General features: G+C 32.2%; 4 protein-coding genes across 4 annotated transcripts; 2 read left to right on the top strand and 2 right to left on the bottom strand.

Annotated features, from left to right (window-relative positions):
• Nucleotides 1–16,668: 16,668 nt before the first annotated feature.
• J4E93_008102 (uncharacterized protein) lies at nt 16,669–18,206 on the bottom strand (the record flags this gene model as incomplete). The annotated part of the gene is made up of 2 exons (XM_049346004.1): nt 16,669–17,944; nt 18,001–18,206. The coding sequence occupies 2 exons, from the start codon at nt 18,204–18,206 to the stop codon at nt 16,669–16,671; spliced, it is 1,482 nt and encodes a 493-aa protein (XP_049196937.1).
• An 811-nt stretch (nt 18,207–19,017) lies between these two features.
• On the top strand, nt 19,018–20,037 carry J4E93_008101 (uncharacterized protein; the record flags this gene model as incomplete). The annotated part of the gene is made up of 2 exons (XM_049346003.1): nt 19,018–19,195; nt 19,256–20,037. The coding sequence occupies 2 exons, from the start codon at nt 19,018–19,020 to the stop codon at nt 20,035–20,037; spliced, it is 960 nt and encodes a 319-aa protein (XP_049196936.1).
• A 2,639-nt stretch (nt 20,038–22,676) lies between these two features.
• Nucleotides 22,677–23,672, top strand: J4E93_008100 (uncharacterized protein; the record flags this gene model as incomplete). The annotated part of the gene is made up of 1 exon (XM_049346002.1): nt 22,677–23,672. One exon carries the CDS (start codon nt 22,677–22,679, stop codon nt 23,670–23,672), a length of 996 nt encoding a protein of 331 aa, XP_049196935.1.
• Nucleotides 23,673–23,727: 55 nt separating this feature from the next.
• Nucleotides 23,728–25,851, bottom strand: J4E93_008099 (uncharacterized protein; the record flags this gene model as incomplete). Its single annotated transcript, XM_049346001.1, has 1 exon — nt 23,728–25,851. One exon carries the CDS (start codon nt 25,849–25,851, stop codon nt 23,728–23,730), a length of 2,124 nt encoding a protein of 707 aa, XP_049196934.1.
• Between the last annotated feature and the right edge of the window lie 602 nt (nt 25,852–26,453).

Genomic DNA, 26,453 nt, shown 5'->3' with positions numbered 1-26,453 from the left:
TAATAAGATTTAACTAATTATAGTTATTTATAGTTAACATTAATAGAAAGCTTTTTACTTTTATTAAAAAGAGGTTTAACTATAAAAGTTAGAACCTTTTTTATCTATTTTTTATTATAAAGCTTTTAAAGTTTTATTAAGTCTTAGTTAAATATAACTTAGATCTTCTACTTATTTAGATAGCTTTTTGTATAGAGATAGTAATATTTTAGACTATAACTTAGTAAGTAAGCTAGCTAAAAGAAATCTAAAAACGTAGAAAAATACTAGGTTTTAAATAGAATAATATAGCTTATTTAGAATTTTTTTAAACGTACTAGTATTAGTTATAAAGACCTATTTAAACCTAGTTCTCTTGTTTTTTCTCTTTCTAATATCTTTTTACTTAGCACTATATTTACGCTTTATAAAAGTCTTATCTAAAAATATAGCTTTATTAAAGTTTCTAGCTTTTATTTTTAAATAGTTTTTTTAGTGTATTTTCTTCTAAATAAAGCTTTTTCTTTATTTAAAAGCTGCTTTTTCTTAGTAGTAAAAATAAAGTATTCCTCTACTTTTAATAAGCGTTATAGAGATTTAGTAAAAAAGTCTAAATTATTCTTTTTTAGAATACGTTAATTTATCTTTTATAACTATATATTAAGTCTCTATTAACTACTTTAGTAGCTCTTTTAGAAACTTTTAAAAGCTAGACTAGTTTAAGCTTAAAAAGAGTAGTAGAAGTATTTTCTTTCTTTTTAATATATTATATAGTGTTTATAGTAAACTTAGAAAGCTTTTTTAGTATAGTACTAATAGTACTAGTAGATAGTTATAATAAAAATAGAGTATAAACTTATTTTTTAAAATTTTAAAATTTAGCTAATATAAAAAGAATATAAAGAAGAGAAAATTTAAACTTAAAAAAAGAAAAATATAAAGAATAAGACTAAAAGAAGCTTACGTAATTTTAGCGCTTTTTTTTAGTATACTTTTTTCTTTTCAAATTTTTAAGATTATTTAGATAAGAAACTATAAGTATAACTCTACTTATATAAGTATTATATAAGCTAGTATTATATAATTTTTTATTAAAACTTTTTACACGCTAGTTAAAAAGTTACAGCTAAATTAAATTAAGTCTTTTTTTTACTTTATGTTTAGTGTTACTTTTATCTCTATATATACTTTCTAAGTAAGTTTCTAAAGAAGATTACTACTTAAAGAAAAAGTTTTTAGCTTTTTAGAAAACTAAAAATCTTAGGTTTAGCTAGTCTAGTTATCTAGATATCTAGCTATAAAAAAGATAACTTTTTAAATATCTCTTTCTTTTTATTACTCTACTATAGTAATATATCTATAAGATAATTATTAAGTTTCTAGACTATTAGTAAAAAGTACGTTTCTAGTAATTATTAAATTAAGCTTATTATAGTTACTATACTACATAATATTAAAGTAACTATAGTAAAAATATATAATTACTTACTTTATAGTATTTTTATAATTATTACTTAGATTTTTAAAAAAGTATAAAAGCTTTAAGATAGTATACACTATTTTTAGTTAAAGTATAATTACTATATAAAGTATAAAGCTAACTAGTATTTAGTATCTCTTAATTTTAAGCTTAGTTACTTCTTAATTATTCTAAGTTAGCTTCTCTAATAGTAAAGGTGTTAGAAAGAAAAATTTATCTCCTAGCGTAAACTACTTTAGTATCTTATTAATATATATATTATAGATTAGTAGAATTATTTTTAGATATTAGTTTTTATTTATATAAATACTAAGATACTACTTTATATCTCTCTAATGTTAAATCTTATACTTACTAAAGATCTTAGTTAATATAGCTTTTACTTATTACTTTATATTCTTATTCTAGAGTAATAGAATATTATTAATATAAAAGAGAATAAAAATTCCGTATTCTTAATTTAAAAGTAAGTATAGTTTTTCCTAAGAAGCTATTATACTATTAGCATTTAGCGCTTTTGAAACTTTTAATACTATAATAGTAAAGAGTTTTATATTCATAGAGTGTGTAGTTAACCTATATATATAATTCTAGCTTTCTAGAGCTATTAAGTATTTTATAAATTACTAAATCCTATACTAAAATCTTTATATTATAAAACGGGTTTATAATATTAAAATATTTAATTTCTAGATTAACTTAAATAGTTATTACTATTATAGTTTAAAAAAACTTTATAGTAAGTATTACTATATAAGTAATAGTAATTAAGTTTTTCCTTTAGAAATTACTATAAACTATAATTTAAGCTTTATATTTAAGAAGACAGCTATTTTAATTATACTTATAAGTCTATACTTATTTTAATAGAAGTAGCTAATCTTAGGCTTATAACTTATAAATTTCTATCTAAGTTCTTCTTTTACTTAGTTAATTAATCCCTTTTTTAGAGGTATCTTTAAAAAGCGTATATATTAAACACTAGATTAGTTATCTTTATAACTTAGGTAGCTTTTAGAAATTATTATAGTTTTAGTAAGTAGCCTTTAGCTTATATTTACTAAGCGTAGTAGCTATAATAATAGAGTTTATAGTTTTATAGCTAGCTTAATTATTCTAGTCTTTTTAGAGACTAAAGACGTAGGTTTTACAAAAGTTAATTTAGTCTTACTTATTAACTAAGCTTATAATTACTATTACTTTTTAGTTAATTACTAAGCTAAGTAGGCTATTTACTCTTACTTTTAAAGTGTTTTAATAGTTAATAAATATGTATAGAAAAAAAGCGCTTAGGCTCTTTACTTATTACTCTTCTACTATAGCGTATTCTAAAGAATTTAGCTATTAGCTAATTTTATAGCTATATTAATTATTAAAAGAAAGCTACTAATTTAGGTAGCTTATCTCTTAGTTACTTTAGCGTATACTTTAGTTAATTAGATCTTTTATCTATTCTTATAGAACTAGAGTCTATTATAATAAGCTTAATAGATAAAATTAAATTTTCTAATTTATATATATAAGGCTCTCTACCTCTAGACTTTAATAAATTAGCTTTCTTAAGTATATACACTACCCTTTAACTATTAGAAACTTTATAATTACTTTAATTACTTAAATTTAAAATTCTACGCCTAGATATAGGTTCTAGAGTAGTAAGCTTAGTAAAAAGCTACTAATTACTAAGAATTTCTAATAGAATACCAGCTTTATACTCTATCTCTATTAAATTTATAGAGCTTTAATTATATTTAATAAGTAGGCTAAATTTAATACTTTAATTATAGCCTATATTACCTCTAGAATCTTACTTAGTAGTTAATAGCTTTACTATACTTACTATTTAATTAATAGAAAGAATATTAAACTTTTATATAAACTTAATAAGCTTACTATTATTAAGTATTATAACTTACTTTATTACTTAATTTTTAGCTAGCTTATCTTTATAATTACTTTAATAAAACTTCTACTTATTAAAAGTTATATTATAAGTTATAATTACTTAATTAATTACTAGTACTTATATATAATATATATTAGAAGCTTAATAGCTAATAAAATATTCTATATAGCTATAAAGCTTAACTTTAAAGTCTTAATAGTACTTTTTAGCTACGTAATTACTATTAAGTAGATACGCTTAAGAGCTATAAGTATAGATTTTACTTTAATCTAAGTAAAGATTAGTAGCTAAGTACTTAATTTTAGGTAGCTAATAATATTAGAAATACTTTCTAAACTATTTATATAATACTTAATCTAGAGATTAATAGCTATAAAGCTATAATAAAGGTATTTTATAAACTTAAGCTACTATATTTATAATTACTAGCTAGAGCTTAGCTAGAAGATTAGCGCTTATATATATCTTGATCAACTTAGTAATAAGCTTTTAGCTATCTCTCTTTACTAAGCTATTAGGCTTATAGATATATAGTAAAGGCGTTATAATTATAATTTCTTTCTTTTAAGCTTATTTCTTACATCTTAAGTACTTTTTCTAAAGTAATATTATAGTATTATTATTCTAATAAATTTTAATAATCTTTTACTAATAGTAGCACTTAACTATAGCTATAAAGTTTATAATAACTTCTATTATAGAGTTTAGAGTTTTATTCTTTAAGGTATAATTATATAGCTTATCTACATAATTCTCTTTAATAATTAAAGCCTATTTATTAAGTATATAGCTTATAGAGAAGTTAAATAGATTCTATAATAGTCTAAAGAAGAGATATAGTAATAGCTTATAAAAGGTATAAAAGATTCTTTAAGATATATAAGTACTAGTATAATTATTATATTTACTACGCTATATACTAGTAATCTTTATATTCTAGGTAGCTTTAATAAGAGTTTTAAGAGCTTACTTATTTGAATAGCTTAATCTTTAATACTAAAAGTTAGTAATACTAATATATAATTATAGAACTTATAAGTAAGTAATAGTATTTACAATAATAGAATTAAAAGAATAAATTAATAAGTTATATTTAATAAATAAGAGGTTAAATCTATACTTAAAAGTTATAAGAATAATAAATACCTTTAGCGTACCTATTCTAATTATATAATTATAGTCTATATACTATATACTATTATTTCTAAAAAGCTTCTCTAAAATAATATTAGTATAGAAACTAAAGATAATCTTAATACTAGTAGGTATAAAATTAGCTTTTTTAAGTCTTTTAGAAGTGCTAAAAATAAGATAAAGTATATAATAACTAATACTAATCACTAGAAAGATCTAACTACTAGCCTAAACTATTTTTTATTAGTTTTTATAAAAAAGTTAAACTTAATTAAAGCTTTATTATTAACTAAGTAGACTATAGCTTTACTATTAAGAATTATACTAGCTAAGAGTATATAAAGCTTAAAGCTTATACTAAAGATTAAAGACTTAAACTTAGTAATTAGCTTTTTAGAGTAAATAATTATAAAGACTATATTACTTTAGTACTTAGTAGCTACAGCGCTTATCTTCTAGCTAAATTACTTAACCTCTTTATATAAGCTACTCTACTTCTCTTTATAATAGCGCTTTTAGATTTTTTACTTATCTTAAGTAAAGAGTTTTATAGGTATAATACTTAGTAGTCTAAATTTAGTAATTATAGTCTAGAATTAAAAGTGTAAAATAAGCTTTTACTTATACTTTATATTGGGTCTTTAAAAGCAAGGCTTAAGTAGTAAACTTAACTACTTTTTACTTAACTTAGTAAAAGTAAGAAGTTAATCTATAACTATATTTAAAATTACATTAGCTTTTCTCTTTCTAGTAGTAATTAAAATCTTTTAAAAAATAATACTAAATATTTTACTAAAATTACTAAGACTTAATATAATTAATCTTAAAGCTATAGTAAATAATTAATTATATTACTACTAGTAAGCCTACTTAGAGTTGAACTTCTTAATTATAGTAAAAAAGTTAGTAATTACTAAAGATTATTTAACTTTTAAGAGCTTAAATATTTTACTTTTTAGTAAAGTATTAATTAGTTAGTAAACTACTTCTTAGTAAATTCTCTTTAGGTTTTTTTAAAATAAGTATAATACTTTATATAAACTATATATTACGTAGTTTAAATAGTAGAAGTAAGCGTAGTCTTTGTAAAGATTATAACAACTTAGTTATTATTATCTTTTTATTATTAAGCTTTGTTAAGATTGCACTTATTATTATTTCTTAACAAATTAGAAAAATTCCTAGTAAATCTAATTGCTTACGTAATTAAGATTGTAGTAGCTAGCTTTAATCTGCTATACTAAGAGATTCTAAAACAACTTTATTTATCTTAACCTAGCTATTATTAGAGTTATTATGTAAAATAATAACTCTTATCTTTCTTATCTCTCTTTCTGCAATTGCCGAAAAATCTAGTAATAAGCTAATTATTAGTCTATGCAATACAACGCATAGACTAATATAATTAGTACTAGTCTAGATTATAAATCTAGGAGATAAGAAGAATTTAGCAGACTTAGATTATAAATCTAGGAATTAAGCAGATTTAATTATAAATTCTTATCTTTAAGCAGAAATAGGCGGATATTTACGCAATTATTCTAGTAGCTATTTTCTATAAAAGAAATAGTAATTTTATATAGTTATTCTTTACCTAGCAACAATATTATTACCTTTTACCTATTATCTACTTTGCAATTACTTTATTGTAATCTTTATTAGTTATACTATTTATTATAGTATTTAACTACTTTTTTCTAACAAAGCTATATTCTATTATTAGAGAATAGTTTCTGTTACCTCTCTATTCTTTACAGTCTTAAAAGTTTTTATAAAAGACTAGACTATTTTTCTATTATTACTTATAGTTATAAGTAAAAAGTGCTTTAGCGTAATAGTATATATAATATAGTTTTTAATATTATTAATTTTTTTACTCTTTCTTAACTACTACTTAGACTTATAGTTCTAGTAAGCTATAAGCGTAGTACTATTTTTAGTTTTATAGTTATAATTTTATAGAAAAGTATTATACTTATAAGTAGCTTTATTATACTTTTTTTTTAATTCATAGTTAGCTTTATAGAAGGAAAAGCTAAAGCTATAGGCTCTAGAATTAGAAAGTTAAAGAACTTATACTTCTAAGTATCTATATATTTAATATCTAGAAAATTAGAATTAATTTCTTTCTAAATACTTTTTTTATTATAGTGTCACTTGAAAAGCGTAAACTAAGTATTTTAGTTAAATTACTTTTTAAAAAGTATACTTATAGCTATAATAGCTAAATAATAATTACTTATATTTATAGAGTTAGAGCGTAGAATTAATATAAAAATATAGAAAATAACAAAGATATAAGTAGTAATTAAGTAATTACGTAAAAAATTTCTAATTATAGAATATTTAGAGAGAGTAGAGAAGAAATAAGATTAATTAATCTATTTTTTAGTAAGCTTTAATACATAGTAGAAATTAGTTCTATAATTAAGTAGCTAAGGTTATAACTATTAAAGCTAGAGATAATTAAGAATTAAAAATAATTAAGTATATTATAATTATTCTACTATAAAACAGAGTTATAATAAAATCTCTAGCTATATACCTAAGAGCTAAGCAATTATGTATCTGTAATTGAATAATTATAACTACTCTTTAACTTTAATAGCTAGCTATAAAACTATAAACTTAATTATTATAGCTACTACAATTAGTAAGTATAAGCTAAGAACTAATTATATATACTATAATAATTCTTAAAAGCTAGTTAAGTTATAGAAATAACTAATTTAGTATTTAATATATATACTTTATAACAATACCTCTTTAAAAGATAGTAATAAGCTTAGGTAAACAAAGCTTAGATAGAAATTTATATATTATAAGGCTAAGATTAGCTACTTCTATAAAAATAAGTTTTAACTTATAAATATAAATAAAATAGCTCTTCTCTTAAATATTAAGCATAAATTATAGTTAATAGTAATTTAAAAAAAGAACTTAATAAACTTTACTTCTATATAAATACGTACTATAGAGTTTTTCTTATACTATAATAGTAATTACTACTTAAAGTGATTTTAAAATTATTTAGTTTTAGATAATATAAGTATTTCTTAATATAAAGATTATAGTAAAGAACTTAGTAATTTATATAATACTAGTTAGCTTTAATAAGATAGAATTATATATCTAGTATTACTACCCGCTTTATAAAGTATAAAACTTTCTTTAATTATAGTATAAAGAGTTCTTAAAAATACTAAAAGCTGTTAGTATAATAGCTTTTTAAGAATAGCTATATCTTTCCTTTAATTAAGAAACTAGGATTCTTATTCTCTTTTATATTAATAATATTTTAATACTCTATTATAAAAATATAAAGTAGTAAGTAAAAGCTATATTAACTAAGATCTCTAGTAAGTATAAAATCTAAACTTAGAAAAATATTAAGTAGTTTTTTAGAATTTATATAATTAAGAACTAATATCTAAAGAAAATTATACTTATCTATAATATGTATATAAATAAGATACTTATAAAGTTTTAGCTTAGAGATAAATTTTTCTTTTTAATACTTTTACTATTAGTAAAGCTTATTATAAATACTAAAAAAGTAACTAAGCCTAAAATTAAAAGACATTAAAAAATAGTTAGCTCTATACTTTATATAGTAATTATACTTTAACTAGATAAAGTATATACTACTTTAAAGCTCTTATACTTTTTTATAGATCTAAGTAATAAGTATAAGAAAGCTATAGTATAAGTAATTATATATCTTTACTATACTTACTTTAATATAATCTAGTATAGTAACTATAATAAGCGTAATTTAATAATTACTAAATATATATTCTTTACTAATAATTTAGAGACACGCTTATTATTTTATAGATATAATATAATATTATATAAAAGTAGAATTTTCTAGAAAGCTGTAAAGTAAATTATAGTTACTACTTCTACTATAAAATTAAAGCTACTTACTTTTAAATATACTAGTAAGAAAGTAATAGTACTTAGGTATTTTCTTAAAAAGCTAGTACTTAATTTCAGAAAACTTTAAATAGTTAGGTATAATAATTAGTAAACTATTAATCTAGTTATTAATCAAAATCAGTTTATTAATACTTAGCTTAAGTATATTGATATCTAGAATATATAGCTTTAGTATAAATATACTAAAGAGTTATTTAAATTAAGTATTTAAAAACTATAATTATACTTGTAAATAGATTAACTAAATTACCTACTTAGTAATAGTTTAGAAAGTTTAAATAGCTACTTAATTTATAAAATTTATAATATTTAACTAATAAAAAGTAAATAGAGTAAAGAGAACTTTATTTAGACTACTAATATAAGAGTTTATTATATCTAAGTAGAATCTTAGCTACTATAAATAGTGCTTAGTTAAGAAGAAGTAATTCCTAATAATTAATATTATTATAAAATAGCTAAATTACTAAGCCTTTTCTCTAGATAAACTTATATAGCTACTAAATTACTAACTACTATAGTCTTAATCTTTTTAATTAGAACTTTTATAATTATACTTATTAAGAGCTAGCTTACTATTTTAGCTATTCTTAGAGTTCTTATCTTAAGCTTATAGATAAGTAGTCTTAGTAGTATAAGTTTATATATAAATCTTAAGCTCTAAGCGCTTATACTTAGTATATATTAATATTTTTTTCTACTTAGTGTTAGCTAGCTAACGCTAAGTATAGTAGTAGAACCTACTACTTATAATACTAAATATTAAGCTATTTAACTAGTAATTATAAAGCTAAAAATTGTAATACTAAAGATAATTATTATACTAGTAAAACTAATAATAACTATACTAATTACGCTACTAATTTTATAGCTACTAAACTCTAGAATAAAGAACTTAAAGCTAAAATACTAGTAGTAGCTACTACTAAAATAAGCTTTAATAATAATACTCTAAGTAAAGTAATAATAGATTAAAAGCTAAAAGTAAATAACTTTAAGTAGAAACTATAGGTAGAGCTATCTAGCTACTACTTATATTAATTTTTTATATACTTTTACTTAGTATTATAGACTTAGCGTAAGTACTATATTAATTAAACTTATTAAAAGTTATAAGTAAAGTAGTCTTTAAGCTCTTTGTACTTAAGAACTTAGAAGTTCTATTTAATAGTTTAGATAGAGTCTTAGACATACTTTTAGCTACTTTCTTCTTTTTTATATATAAATAAATATCTTAGTAAAGCTACTTATAATATTCTTAAGCTTTATTAGAGCTTTAGCTCTACTATTAAGTTAGTAAGAAATTAAAAAAGCTAAAATAAAAATTTTAAACTTATATTATAGCTATTACTTTGTTAAATATACTAGTATAGAAATCTAGATATAACGTAGTTAAGGAATATAGTATATAATTATAATATAGGTATATTTTTTAAATACTTATTCTATAGTATATAGTAGTATATATTCTTCTAGAAGTCTTAGAAATTAAAACTAAGCTATAAAGTTTAATACTTCTAGGCCTTATATATCTAGAAAAGAGAATAGAAGAGTATATATCTTATATACCTTATACTAGAGGCGTAGAAGTACTTAAGAAAGCTTCTAGAAGTTGTATATACATCTTATTACTCTCTAGAAGCTCTATATAAAAGTAAAGGGAAAGAAGAGCTATAACTATAAAGAAATAGTAATAAATATCTAAGAACTTAAAGTATCTAAAGCTATATATAAAATAAAGCTATAAAGTAGTAATATATAGTAGTTTATAACTCTAAATTCAGTATATAATAGGTATTTAAAGTAAATAGAAAGGTTATATAAAGAGAGTTTATAAAGAAGAGTTTTATACGCGTATATATACTAGACTCTTACTTATAGTTAAAAAGTACAAAAGTCTATATTTAGCTTTCTCTTTTCTTTTATTTTTTTATTCTCTATATCTCTTATATTTTGTATATCTACTTTTATATTTATTTCTTAATTAAAATACTAGCCTGTAGTAACAAAAATAATAATAGTAATACTAATATATTAGACTACCTTCTAATATACTTTCTAATCTACTCTCTCTTTAAGATAGTATATCTATTAGTTATAATAAAATATAAGTTAAAAAAAATAAACTTTAATAGTTATATTAAATATATTAAAGCTTAAAAGTAAGTATTAAAAGAGGTAAAGCTTTACTTTCTTTACTTAGAATCTAGCTTTAATATTTATAAAGAGCTTAAATACTATATTATAATAAAGATTATTAGTATAAAAGTTTTTATTTTTAGTAATCTTTTAAAAAACTTAATAAGTAGTAGTAGCTTTTCTAAGTATATAGAGTACTCTAAGATATAGTACTAATATTAGCTAGCTCTTAACTACGCTAGATAGTATAACTAGCTATTACCTATATAGACTAACTTTGTAAAATATATATTATTTACTCTCTAATACTATAACTAGATACTATTAGTACTACTTTAGATAGCTAAGCTACTTAAGCTTTTTATATAAGCTTATAATTTAATAATAATAACTATAAACTTATAACTAGGCTAGTAATTTAAATAAGGGAGATTTTTTTTTTTTTTTTTTTTTTTTTTTTTTTTTTTTAGAGTCTATTGGTTTTTGCTAGTTAAAGCATGTTTCCATTCTGTGTTACTTTAGTTATAATAGCTATAATTAAGACTTTACTCTGTCTCTTTAATTAATAACTAAGTAGTGTTTATATATCTTGTGTTTTTTGTATTATAAAGCTTACAGCTAAATCCTCTAAACTAGTAGCGTTAAAATAGTGTATAGAACGCTTCTATAGCTCTTAAGATAGGCAAGTTATAACTATAAGTAAGTAGTAAAGCGCTGTAAGCGCGCAATATATGTGTAACTGTAGTAATAAAGCTGTAGTAGAAATAAGGTAGATAATTTAGATAATAGAGTAAAACTACTAGCTTTATTAATATACTTATAATAGAATATATAATAGAACTAATAGACTTTAAAAGCGTTTATAGTTAAGTTAATATATTAAAGTATATAGAGAAGTATAGGCGTTTTTAAAATTATTCTAGAATATTTAGACTAGTGTATTAGAGTAAAGAATATATAGCTCTTTTATAGTACTATAGAGTTATTACTATTACTACTAATTCTAGAATTTCTTTAGTTATTTAGGTAATTATAACTATAATAGAAGTAGTAGTAGTAGCGCTTACTTTTAAGAAGAACTACGTATAATATAGTAGTAACTACTAGGTATTATCTATATATTATTAGTAGTAATAAATAAGTTAATATAGAATTATAAGTCGATGTCTTAAATATATAAGAAAGAGAAGTGTAAGTAGATAGGTAGTACAAAGCGTTTAAGTCTATTAGGCTTAGTTTTAATAGCTTAAAAGTTTATTTATTTATTATTAATAATATAGTATAATATTATAAGATATAACGTAGTAGACTATATCTCTAAGGCCTAGAGAGATATATTATAGCTATAGCTCTACTTTATATTTATAAAGCGCTAGTAAAGATTTTTATTAAGTTCTTAGTACTTATAAAAGTAATAAAATAAAGAATACTAAACTTTATATAAGCGCTTAAGATAATTAGACTCTAAAATACTATTAAGAAGTTACTAATAAATATAATACTTATAGTAGAGATATTAAAAAGTATTATAGTTAAAAATTACTTTAACTACCTTACGCTAATAACTAGTATATACTAAATTTTTATTCTAGAAAGCTTTAGGCTTAGAAATTTTACTATAAGACTACTTATATAAGTAACTATTACTTTAACTTTTACTTAGAAACTTTAACTTTTTTTAATTTAAGATACTTTAGTTTCTAATATAGTTAGATTACTAAAGGCTTATACTCTAAGTCTAAAAAGTATTATTATTAATAAAGATACTACTCTAGAAATTATACTTAATAGTTTTATAAATAATTTTAATTATTAAAGTTATTAAACTGAGAGCGCTTATAACTAAAACAAGTACCTTTAATATGTAACTCTAAATATTTATAATACTTAGCTTAATTATTATAAAAGTTATTATTAGAGTTATTAGTTATTATAAAGCTTTAACTTAGTTAACTATTATTCTTTATAAAGCTTTAAGTTAGTTAGGTAGTAGAACTTTAATTACTAAATAAGTTATTAGCTATTATAATTCTAGAAAAGAGAAGTAAATATTAATTAGTATAGTAGCTAATTAGAGTTATTTATATAAAAAAAGCTAAGTGCTTAACTATAGAGTATTATTAAGTAAAGCGCTATTACACTAAGTACTATTACGCTAAGTACTAGCTTATATATTATAATTACTACTACTAGAAGTATTATAGTTAGAGCGTAAAATATAATTATAGTAGAAGCTAGAGTGCTAATACTTATAGCTATTATTTAAGTTAAAAGCTAAATTATTAAACTAAATTATAATAGTGAGCTATTAATTTAGGTATAGAAGTAACAACTTACTATAGTAATAAGAAAAATAAAAAAGTAAGTAAATATATTAATTAGAGTAAAGGCTATAAGTATAAAGCTTAAAAGCGCTAAAGCTTAAGAGCTAAGAATCTTAAGTAGAAGAGTTGACAAGATACGTTGCTTATTAGCTTATTAGCTTAAGTATTTTAATAATACAAAAAAAAAAAAATTATAGTAAAGAAAAGAAGAAGTAAAAAACTTATTATTATCAATAAAGTTTTTAATTATAGTCTAGTTGCGCACTTATATAAGTAGCTAGCGTAGCTTATTAAGCTATTAATTATACTATTAACTTTACTTAAAAAATACTAAAAGCCTAGATTCTACTATTAAAATTATTTTTTACTAGTTAAATACTTAGATTTTTATAGCTATTAGCTATATTTTAAGCTATTATAAAGTAATCTCTAAACTAATAAAGTTAATTTCTAAGCTTTTAAGTTTTATTTAAATAAAACTTAAAAGCTTAGTAATATTAGTATTAAGTATAATTAAATACTTATTTAAACTAAAACTTACTACTACGCTCTAAATTCTTAAGTCTAGACTTTACTAAAGTATACTAATTATAATAGATTTAATAGAAGTAGTTTTAGTAAAGTAAATTAATACTTTTACTACTCTAAAAAGTCTATTAAAATTAGAGAGTATTTATAATTATCTAATTATAGATACGTAATTACTTAGCTCTTAGATATATAGCTAGAGATTCTATTCTAAGTTTCTTATATAGTAGAATAATTATAATATACTTATTTATCTCTAATTATTAATTATCTTTAGCTCTAATAAAAAAGTTAATAAGTACTAACAGTATATAGAAATATAGAATCTCTTTATAAGTGTAGAGCTCTAAAAATTTAATAATTGAGTAAAGTATATTATAAGTATTCTTACTCTAAAGAGTAAAAGCTAAAGTAGAGTAGGTAAAAAAAAGATTAATTATAGAAAGTAAGTAAAAGCTATAAAAATTTAAATAGCTTAGTATTATACTTAAGAATCTAAGCGCCTCTAAAGCGCGTAGTATAATATATTAGTAAAGTTTCTATAATAGTAAAAGTATATATATAGTAAAGTAATAATATATATTAAAAGATATAGTATTATATTATTACTATTAATAGTAATTCTATAAAAGTAGCTAAATATAACACTATACTTAGTATATTAGTATATATATAAATAATATAAATAATTTATATAGTGTAGAGTAATTATATATTATATATAGTATAAAGTAGTATATAAAGTAAATATATAGTAAGTATATAGTAAGTAAGTATAAGTATAACTATAAGTATAAGTATATTATAAAAGTACTAGCTTAGTAGTTACTTAAAGTAATAAGCGCCTAAAGCGCTATATAGCTTTAGTAGACTTAAAAGCTATACTAAGTAAATGTATATAGGTAAGTTATTCTAACTTAGACTAAAGAGTTTAGGTTTAGAGCTTAGTATATTACTATTCTATTATAATTCTATATTTTAAGTAATAATAAGTAATTTACTTTATACTTATAAACTATAACAAAGTAATTAAGAAAATTAACTCTTTTAGTATATAGTATATAGTGTAATCTAAACTTATTCTCTTAGAATCTTAATTTTCTCTTATTAGAGGTTTTTAATCTTAAACACTAACTTAACTCTATACTAGAGTTTTATTAAAGTTTTATTACTTCTATAATATATATAGTAAAATTTATAAAAGCTTTATATAGGCTTATAATAATTATATATCTTTATATATTTAAACAAAGTAGTTTCAATAGGTATACTCTTTACTAAAAGATTAAAAAAATAAGTTAGAACAAAACTTATTTAAGATAGACTACTTTTCTAAGTATATATTTAGTAAAACTAAGATTGTATACTAGTTTTAAAAAAGTTTCTTAATTTATTATAGATATTACTAACTACTAAAGTATATATTTAAGTATTAAACGTCTTTAGTAAATATATATAGACCTTGTCTTACTATTAATATAATATCTTTACTAATAGTATATTACTTTAGTTTTCTACTTTAGTACTAAAAATAATCTAATATCTAGTTATTTACTTTACTTATAAAGCTATATAGACTTAGCTTATACTAGATAAAAGTATAGCTACTAATAAGTTAACTAGAAGTAGCTATTTAATTTGCTATAAAATATAATTACTATAATTAAAAAAAACATAGTTTTAAGTAGCTAAGAAAAGATAGTAAGTATAATAGTAGTAGCTATAAATAGAATAGAAAGTATAATAGTAGTAATTATAAGTTAAGTAGGTAGAACGTAGTAGAGATTTAGATTAATTTAAGTTATATATTAAACTATAGTAGTTAAAAAGCTAAGAATAAAAAGCTAATAAAAAGTGTAGTTATATAAGTATAGTAGTAAAAAGTATACTTTAAATAAACTTTATTTAGTATAAGAGAATATATCTTTTAATATCTTTTTTATAAATATATTTTATATAAATATATTTTATCTAGAGTTTAAAGTAGAATAAGATAATATAACTAATTTTTATAAAGTATTTTAAAAAGCTTAGTAAGTTAAGTATACACTACTATTATTCTAGATATATCTAGAAACTTATTAAGTATAAAAAGATATAAGCTTTTATAAATAGTTAACTTTATAAATCTAAATATAGTAACTATTATAAGAAATAAAAGTATAAAAGTAGTAAATACTAGAAAAATAAGCTTACTATTAGATATAAAGCTTAAAAGATTATTTAAGAAGTTTATTAAAAATATAAGAGCGTAAAATATCTATATATATATATATATTAAGTATAGAAGTAAGTAAGTACTAATAGTATGTAAAAATATATAATTTATTTATAAACGTAAAGCTCTTAAACTTAAATAATTTAATAAAGTATATTATAAGTATTCTTAAACTAAAGAGTAAAAGCTAGAGTAAAGTAAGTAGAAAGATAGAAGTAAGTTATAAGAAGTAGGTAATTAAGTAGCTATAGTAGTAAGCTTTTAGAATACTTATTTTAAGTTACTACTTTAATCTTTAGTTAGAAATATTAAAACTCTAGATAGAAGTAATATAATAAGCTTATAGTAAAAAGTATAATACTAAAACTCTAGATAAAAATAGCGCGCTTATATAAGTAAGCCTAAAATTCTAGATTAGAGTAAAATAATTACGCGTTATACAAGGTATAAAGTAATTAGTATAAACTCTAAGGTCTATCTAATAACTAAGCTCTACTAAAATCTAAGTACTACTTTTTAGTATTAGCTCTAAAGTAATATAGCTTAAATCTAGAATTTATTTACTTTAGATTTTATTACTAATCTAATGTACTATATAAAGTTGTCTTACTTATCTAACTATTTTATAATTTTAATTTATACTAGAGTATACTTAGTAATTAAAAAAGGTTTATAGTACTATATTATAGTATTTTTACATAAGAACGATTTATTCTTTAAAATCTATATATAAGTATTTAAAATAATAAACTTTAGACTTATATATATACTTCTATTATAGAATTCTATTTTTAGAATTAGCTTACTTATATTAAAACTATTTTTTTTTAATTACTAAAGAGCTCTTATAAATTATAAAATATATATTATAAGATTTTTAAATATTAATATAGGTTTTGCCTTTCTTAATATATTTAAAAAATTCTTTATAAGACAAAGTCTAAGGTAGAAGCATAAGCACAAGCGATGCATTCTTTGTAGCTAGCTAGCGTTCTACAGCAAACTATAGAATGTGTCTCTACTTCGCGAACCTCCAGCTGTTCACAACCCCCGTGCGCTCCTCCTCTGTGACCAAAGCCTTGTTCTTCTTACTACACCACCACTTCGTCACCAAACATAGCACTATAGTCAAGCCGCATCCGGCGATGATGCAGCCACCTCCGGTCTCGTACCTCGGCTCCTGGTTTCTCAAAAAGAAATACGGCGTGAACCAATGACTGACACTTGACACGCAGTTTGCGATAGCAATGAGTGCCGCCCTTTTCGTTCGTGGTCGCGGCACGACAGTAGTCTCCCATGAAAGCTGGATATTCAAGCCTACGAACGGGCCACAGCAGAGCAATATCATGGAGAAATACCGTGCACCTGTGTTGAGAGTGCTGATCATAATGATTGCGCCAATCAGGGTAGTCGAAATAGCACCGATGATGTGATAGCCATGCTCGAGCATGCGACCAGACGACCACGAGACGACTAGCGTCACAATGTAGGCGATGACGTATGGCGGAGCTTGGACAAGGTAAGTCTCGACCTTTCCAAAGCCAAGGGTGTCCATGATAGATGGGAAAAAGTCCTTGAACGACTGGGCGATAATCAGGGAGAAATGGATGCCAGCAAACAGCCACGTGAACGGGTCCCGAATCGCCTGCATTAAGCCGCCAATGTAGTCGCCTTCGTCATCCTCCGTCACGCATCCGGAAGATACGGATTGTCGGTATTGCGCCATCTGCTGCTCTTCTGGAGTGAAGTAGTAGGTTCCAGTGTTGTTAGGGAAGTTTGGTAGAAGCCAGAACCCAGGAATGGCAACCATGATAGACACGATACCCTCGAGCAAGAGGAACCACTGCCACGCATGCAAACCCGCGATGTTGTCCATGTTGGTCAAGATGCCTGCGGCAAGGAGACCGGAGAAGACGTTTGATACGATGTTTCCTGCGTGCCAGATAGCCATGCGCAAAGGGCTCTCTTGCTTTGTATACCAGCTAGACGTCATGAGCGCCACGACCGGGAGGAATGGGCCTTCGGTGAACCCCACGAGGAAACGACAAAGCATAAAGTGCCAAGGTCGGGTGCAAGCAGGCATGCATATCGTGACGGAGGACCACGCGAGCATAATGCAAGGCATCCAGATACGAGGCTTCTGCTTGGACATGATGATGTTGGCTGGCACCTGTGAGATAATGTATCCCACGTAGAAGAGCGAGATGCCAGCAGACCACTCCACATCCGTCATGTGGATATCATGCTGCATACCAGCAAGACGTGCATTTGAGACGTTGATGCGGTCGAGGTAGCTGTCCAATGTTAGTCTATGTGTTTTCGCGCCACATTAGCTTGGGAGCTGTTTTACTTCATCAAGAGCATTAAAGTGATGATGAGCAGAAACTTCCAGTCGAGCTTCTTCAGAACAGCCTTGTTCAGCCTCTCAAGTTCATCCTTGGTCTTCCCTCGCAGCAGAGGGTAGTGTTGAAGGAAAGTCTCGGCTTCCGAAAGTCCAGCATCCTCCACCTTGATGACTTCACAACTCCCCTTCAAAGATCCGTCGTCGGTAGTCATGGAGGCGGTCGCAGGAACGGAAAATAGATGGATGGTGGATTTGAAGGAGGAAAGGCCCGAGCAGTGCGGTGTAACGCAACGGCTCTTTGAAGGCAGCGGCTTCTTTATACCTGGCTACATGGGTTATCTTCTTCCAGGTGTCGATGTAGTAAGCATCTGCCAATGCGCACTGCCGTCCTTCATGGTCTCGCTATAGCATCCCGTTTGGCTTCAACGACGTCCAGCGTGCGGGGATGGGTTGTGCCGTCCACGCCTTCCCCGGACCCCAGACGCGCTATGCTCCGCGCGCCTGGGCGATGTCTGTGGAGTCATCGATTTCGGTGGTCGTCCGATGTGCGTGACATCTCGGTGGGCATCCGAGGATTGAGCTACGCGTCGGTGGTCGCCCGTAGCGTCTCGTGGAAGCGGGGCAAGAAGAAACGCGTGAACGCGGATGCAGCTGGCAGGGGCGACCGAGCGCTTGATGGACCCTGCATGACTCAGGCACGGCACGCGGCTGACACACGTCCGCCTCGCCACCCCCCTCATTATCCATCGTCAACATCGACAACGCTGACGTGCCGTTCGCGGCTGGGAGCTGTGTGCGCTGATGCTCGGCGCTTCGGTCATGCTCCGAAGGCATCACGGTGACCGGCTGCGGCCGCTGGCATACACTACTATGCTGGGTAAGCTTATTCCACAGGAGTTTGCGTTCACGTACATATGACAGTCGGTATCGCTACAACAAGAACTCTTGTATAGCTCAAAGTCTATCCAATCCCCTCTTGTTGAATCATTCACCCAACCTCCGAGCTCGATAATACCCGCAAACATGGCGGAACTCACTCTTCACAACTCGATCCGGGAGAAGATGCTCCGCGATGAGGTAGCCTACACGCTGTCCGTAAAGCTTGTCCGCAGCGTTGAGCTTCCGATGATGGCGAAGACCGCGGGATTTGATGGTATTCTCATCGACATGGAGCACTCGACCTTTGACTTGGACACTACCAGTACGTTCTCTCCTCAGCGCCCCGCCCCTCTCCAGAAACTTCCAAGCTAACGTAGGATAGGTCAGATATGTATTGCAGCTCTTTACGCCGGCATTTCACCCATAGTCCGCGTCCCATCCAAAGACCCTTTCTTCGTCTCTCGAGTACTTGACGGAGGTGCCATGGGCGTTATAGTCCCGCACATCCGCTCTGTACAAGACGCCAAAGACGTGGTAGCCGCCGCCAAATTCCAGCCCCTTGGGCATCGCTCCTCGACGAACAATATGCCACAATTCCAGTACCGACACCTCGCCGCAAAGGCAATGAGTCCTGTGTGCAATCGCGAAACCCTTGTCATTCCCATGGTAGAGACGCTTGAAGCAGTCGAATGTGTTGAAGAGCTAGCCGCCATTGAAGGCGTTGACAGTCTACTGATCGGCACTAATGACATGTGCGCCGAGCTGGGTATTCCAGGACAATACGAGAGCCCGCAGCTACTCGAAGTGTATGAGAAGACGATTGACGCCTGCAAGAAGCACGGCAAATGGGTCGGCGTAGGAGGCCTGCACTCAAGACTAGACCTTGTGGAAAAGTTCTGCAAGATGGGCGCGCGATGGGTTATGGCGGCGACAGATGGACCGCTGCTACTCGGTGGAGCTACGAAGCGAGCAGGCGAGATGGCACAACTGAACGCAAGGGTCAAGAGTTCGACTGAGGCCACTCAGCCTGAGACGAACGGAGCCACTGTTGCGTCAACCAACGGAATTATCGATGCATTAAAAGAAAAGGCTAGTGTGACAGTACAAGAATTGAAGATGAACGATCACGTCAATGGGCATGGGAATGTATTAGCAAGCTCTTAGCTGTCGACATCTTGTATCATATAACAGAATGTCGGATCACATATGTAATCTGGATATACTCAACCATGATGACTAGTCTCAAATTCGCGATAATTTGATGTAAAGCGTTCGCTCGTAGAATGATCCTGACTGCGAGATCCGAGACGCGCTAGCTTCCGGTTTGGTATCCGGTACCTCGGTTCCTTCACGACTTCGAAACCACCATCTTTGAACCCAGGAGCTAACTCTACTATCATCCACCAATATGATAAACTTGCAATCGCAAGCCTGCGAAAGATGCTGGAAGCGGAAACAGAAGGTTGGTGGTTACTCCTTCTTTGCACATAAATGACAGCACGTCAAGTCTGCTCGATACCTGTTTCTTCCCACAACTTGCGATCGAACCCGCGCACATAATCACTGCAATTCCATCGCACCCTCAAAAGACTAACCTGGTACCTAGTGCTCTCGAGATACTCCAACGTGTCAGCAATGTCGCGTCGCCGCATCGCAATGCGTACAACGTCGCCTTGGCTCCGTAATCGACGCTTCGGATCCATCTTCCGTCTCATACATTGAGTCTTTGAAGTTGAGGATTGCCGCTCTGGAAGCAAGGAGCAGCCGGCATTCTAACATGCAGCACGAGGTCACGAACGATCGAGAGTCACCGAATCAGCCTTGGAATAGCAACTTGTCCACCTCTGGCACTCCCCACAGGTCAAATGCTGGGACGATAGACTCATCGGTAGTCGAGCCCGGGTCGAGTAACGACTTGCATCATGCGATGCACGAAGCCAATTACTTGAGTCTTAGTGCAATGGCAGAGCCGACGGATCGACAGCCATTTTCCAACCAGGGACTTTCGTTCTCGACGCTGTTTCTTGCCGCAGCGAGTATAGGCAACACCAACCCGAGCAGCCCCATCGGAACCAACACATCACTTTCTGGGCCTATGGCGGACTTTCGTAACGAGTTATTCTCCCAGGGCAGTACACTAGATGGTGCTCGGGCGGCTGAAGCGTTCAGATGGTTTGTCAAAGTAGCTCCCACAACCTTTCCCGTAATGACGCGCAGCGAGCTCGAAGACTTGTACAGCATCGTCGTAACGGCCGAGAGAGATACAAACGTTGGCATGATGATGGACGAGTCGCCAGAGAAGATCCTACTTGTCAGAGTAGGCATTGCACTCGGGTTACTGCTATCGCCGGATCACAGCTTCACGGAAGTCTTGATAACTGAGTTGACAACAAAGGCCGCGCAACTCATGCCTCGCATACTCAACCAGTCGAGCGACTTGGCAGTCGTGCAATGTCTCACAGCTCTTGCTATATGTTCAATCTACACCACACATTGCGGCTCTTCCTGGCATTTACTTGGACTGGCCATGACGCGCTGTATATCCGCCGGTATGCACACGTCACGCATCTCCGATATGAGCTCAGACAGCGAGATCAAAAGGCAGAACGGGAGAGCTTTTTGGACCTTGTACATCCTGGACACCCACCTCAGTACGGCTATGGATCGGCCATTTTGTCTCAACGATGGCAATATCATGATGTCGCCACCAGCTTCCCCACAGCCTGCAGCAACGGATGCGGAAGCGAACGCTTTGCGATATCTCATACAACACGCGCAGCTCTTGCGCTCGATTCGAAAGCACACTGATGAAGATTTGCTTTGTCACTTCATCAATCTATGTCATTGGAGAGAAACAGTACCGAGCGCAGTGGTAGCGGAAGACCTGCTCAAAGACCAATTGCATGCCAGTGGTCTCGCGGAAATAATCAAGTGCCCAGGTTTGGCACAAGATCCCGGTCGAGACATGATGTTGCGACACATCGAAGAGCACTTCGTTGGCTACGCGGCTTCCGTCGAACACCAGCTTACCGGTAGAGAGCGGGCGTCAGGAGCTCTCGATGGCTACCTTATCTTCTTCATCGGCCTTTTCATCGCATCGCTGTCGCCTACCCAGGAGCGACAGAGATGCGTGCTCCGATGCCTGAGCAGTCTCACTGTGCTCTCAATCCACTACACTGCTCTCCAAGGCTTTCGCAATATCCTCATGGCAATCCAATCTCGACCATCATCTCACGAGCATCTCAAAAGCTTAGTGGCTGCGTCGGAGATCGCGGTGTCGTGCCATGTGCGACGACTCATCTTCGGCAGTGTATGAGCGGGCAAAGCCAACAACAGCCGAAATACGCCGACATCCCATTGAGAGTTTCAACGCTCACGTCATTTGCGCTGCTAGATCTAGTTCCGATTTACAGTAATCATGAGGCGCGGTGTTCCAATCCGACAGAGCAGAGCGGCCCCGGAAAAGACATGGGTGAGGGGTCGAATTGCTCGGGCAGTCGGACACCCCCCGAAGCTAGCGCTGCGGCCCTTTCGGTGGTCGCCCGACGAGCTCTGTTGCTCCGCACATGACCCAATCTGCTGGTGTACTGACACGGCATTGGCTTCTGCATCAGATTCAGATGTGGAGTCTAGTTCTAATGCCCGGCGTGTGGGTAGTGCGGCTATCCACATACATCTAGGTACACATCACCTTGGGTGTGGCGGCCATATACTGTCAAGACGCGCAGTGCGACATTACTTTAGACTTCAAACTCTCCTCACAAACCTATTTGAGTCGCTTGCTTCGCGCGATCGTTGTCATCATGGCTCCCGCACTTATCGAATCAGAGACATTTGCCCTGTCCTCGTCACCGTCAAATGGCGTAGACAAGGCTACTGTTTACCTGCTCGATACACTACATCCCGAAGCCATAAAACGCGCACAGTCATTGTTCAACGCTATCCTCCCTTCAGACCCCAAGCATTCGGAATGGAGGGGAAAGGCCGAATATCTGGTCATTCGCGGATCATACCTTACCGCAGAAGACGTCGAAGCATGCAAGAACCTCAAAGCCATCGGCAAACAGGGCGTCGGGATCGACAAGATTGATGGCGAGGCCTGCAGAGCGCGCGGTATCAAGATCTTCAACACGCCAGGAGTCAATGCGCAGGCTGTCGCGGAGACGGTGCTTACGCTCACGATGTCTGTGGCTCGTGAGGTTGGTCGCATAACAGCGCTGCAAAGTGCCGGATTTAGCGTGCCGAAGGAGACTTGCTCTGGTTTGATTATCAACAAGAAGACGGTCGGGATCGTGGGCATGGGTAACATCGGCCGCAAGGTTGCGCAAATCTTCCAAGGCGGATTAGGGTGTCGCATCGTAGCGTACGACCCACTACTGCCAAAGGATGCTTGGGAAGACATCGCGCATACCCGAGCAGAGACTCTTGAGGAGGTTCTTCGAGCTTCAGATGTGGTAACACTACACGTTCCTCTAATACCACAGACCCGGGGTCTCATATCGTATGATCAGTTCAAGATCATGAAGCCCACTTCCATCTTGATCAACGCGGCCAGAGGCGGGATTGTGGATGAGGCCGATCTCGAACGCGCCTTGAGGGAAGGCCTGATCTGGGGTGCGGGTCTCGACTGCCATGAGCATGAGCCTCCGATCAAAGATAAATATGGTAGTTTGTGGGAAACGGGACGGGTCGTGAGCACTCCGCACGTAGGTGCTGCAACGGCCGAGACGCAAATGGAGACTGCGATGGCGGCAGTGGATCGATTGTATGACTACATCCAGACTGTACAGGCGCTCTAGCTAGAGTGCTGCTCACCGAATCGTGTCCGGTTCTGTTTCTAGCTCTTTCATTTGTTTAATTGTAGGAGAAAGAATCCCAATAGTCTACGTTAGTGTTCAACGAGCCCCATGCGTACTCGCCCAACCCGTATTCAAGTTGGTTCATAAGGTCATCAGTCAGACCCATGCCAAAGTCTTGCGAACCTTGGTGATTTGGAAGGTCAGGAAAGTCTCCGAGCATCAAGTGATCCAGATTTTCCCGTTCTTGCTGCTCGCCAACCGATTGAGAGTGATCTGCAGTGACGGTGTCTACGCTCAAATGCAGCGAACCCGCATTGAGGAGGTGATTGGGGTAGACTTGCGTATCATGGGCTGGAAGCAGTTGATGAATTGGCTGGGTTGGATTTGCGGGGACATTTTCTGACACCTGTAATGCAGATGCAAACCGATCTTTGACGAACTCTGCTAGTATAACAGTGAAGACAGTGGCGAAAGAACCTGCGTCCGGCATTTTGTCTTTGAAGTAGTTCAACAACGCACTGCAAGTGTTCAGTGTTGGCAGAGCTTCGGTATGAGTGACAGAGAGCTCGTCATTGTCGGCCAAGACCCCCAGGATAATGCAATAGATGACAGTAAGACCTGCAGTAAAGATCATCTGAAAGTAGCTGCGTGTCCAAGTGATGGCATTTTTGCTTCGAAGGTCTGCATACAGTTGTATTGTATGTATCGCGGATTGATAGCACACTTTCAGTATCTCCTTTACGATGGACGTACCGGAAAACTGCCGCGATGGTAGGTTGTGCATGGCGCCACGAGCAAGCAGGAGGCGGTCCTTCTCGTACATGAAGTCATGCCATTCAGAACGCTCGTACAGACATTTGGGGTCTACGAAGACTGGTACTGACGATCGCAATGCACGGAGATCTTTGTCGAATTGTGAGAATGATGAGTATATGTGGCCTATCGAGTGAAATCCGGGCGTGCGAGTGTTGTCTCCACCATGGTGTGAGGCGGGCTTTCGACCAGCGTAAAAGGCAGTGTGCACCCCAGAGCTTAGCCGTCGCAGCTTGATGCAAAACAAGTTGACTGATAGCTCGCTTGGGTGAACGTTCGTAACATTGGGAACTTCTTCAAGTACACTAGCCCCAGATGTTACGATTGTTACGTCGTCAGCATCAATCGGTAGTGGCATACTTATCTCCGACTCGAGAAGAGCGAAAGGACGACCTAGTATGCCCGAGCTGTAACGGTCGTGGACGTAGCATTCCCAGAAAATCCTGCGCTGGTGTTGTTCTTTCAATGGACTCAGGCCGTCCTGTGCCTTTGAATGAAGACCCCACTCGATGCACTGCCGCATGCACAAGCGAGATATTTCCCAGATTGATGCGCCGATGTGATGGTACATGCCGAATCTCGCTATCAGCAATAAGTTCTGGATGGCTTCCGTATCTTTGATCAATGGTATGCCCGGAAGATAGTGTTCAGCCGCAAGGTAATAGCCGTACGGATGCTCGTCACTGCTGCCATCGCCCTGGCAAGCGCGATGCCTGGTCGTATCGCTGATCGCGAACACCATAAAGAGGCGAAAGTAGTCCTGGGCCACGGGTCTTTCTGATGCTGGCGAGAAAGAGTAAACCCTGTGGAAGGCGTCCTGCGTCTCGCTACGAAGGAGAAAAGCATGATGGACATGGAAACGTGTGAAATAATTATCAAACAATTGCTGTGCTTGCGCAAGTGGTGGTAGCGCTCGGGCGACTGGTCGATACCTAGCAATGCGAGGGCGCTTCGCAAGTTGCTCGAGGATTTGTGCGCGATGGTGTTGCCATTTGGTGTCAGAAAGGATATTCTGCAAGAAGCCCAGGCCGCTGCCGTCGCCAACAAATCCGTTCTGGGTACCTGAGCTCGTTGCCGTCTCAGGGCCTGTTGGTGTCTGATTGGCGGCGTCAGATCTCTCGGTGGAGCCTGGTGTCACAACACCCGTGTCGTCGAGATCGCCCAGCCTACGCTGCAGATTGAGTTCCTTCTCTTCCAGCTGCCGAATGTAGTCACGTGCATACTGCTCACCAGTAATGGGATCGACGATAATGCAGGCGATGTTCCCCTTCCGACAGCTTGTGCATTTGGGTGCTTGCCTGTCGCATTTGACCTTACGCAGTTTGCACTTTTGACATGCGGGCAGCTGGTATTCGCGCTCTTCCATCGTGAAACATAGTCGTGGGTGCTAACTTGCAGGTCACAGAATGTTTGTCGAAGGTTAGTGGAGATGGAGAGGCTGGGGCGGTCCCGAGTCTAGGGTGCTGGTAAGTTGGCGGTGGCGGCATGGGGACGTAGCCGAAAACATGCGGGGGTCGTCACACCACGCCTCCACTCACCATCGCATGGAAGGCGCGACTTGTCGGCAACCCTCAATGCCTGTTCCCAGACCATCTCACAGTTACGATTGTTTCTTGCGCGCGTCTCCTAAACATTAACATAACAGGACATGCTCATCACTGCGTGCAGGAAAAAATGGGTATTTTAGCCACCCATCCTACCATGCAACAGCTCGCCCTACAAGTAACGCGTCGATGTCTGGAGGATCCAGGCATTACATCACGCGAAATGTTGATGTTGTAGTCCGTCACCAAGCATAACGTCTTGCCCTCTCTTGTTGAGTAGTAACATTCTAGGACGTATGCTTCATCAACGCTGTGTTGTAACCTCTCAGAACAGTCCGTTGGAAGCGCCCCCTGATATCGCGCCTCCTGGTTCTTGGAATACACACGCAATCGACTGCGGGTTGCTGGATTCCGGACGATCCGC

Source organism: Alternaria ventricosa (assembly GCF_023758065.1).
Source record: "Alternaria ventricosa strain BMP 2768 chromosome Unknown scaffold_15, whole genome shotgun sequence".
In the NCBI taxonomy this organism is placed as follows: Eukaryota; Fungi; Ascomycota; class Dothideomycetes; order Pleosporales; family Pleosporaceae; genus Alternaria; species Alternaria ventricosa.
The sequence above is the reverse complement of the archived record's forward strand: the minus strand, read 5'-3'. Positions and strand labels throughout refer to the sequence as shown.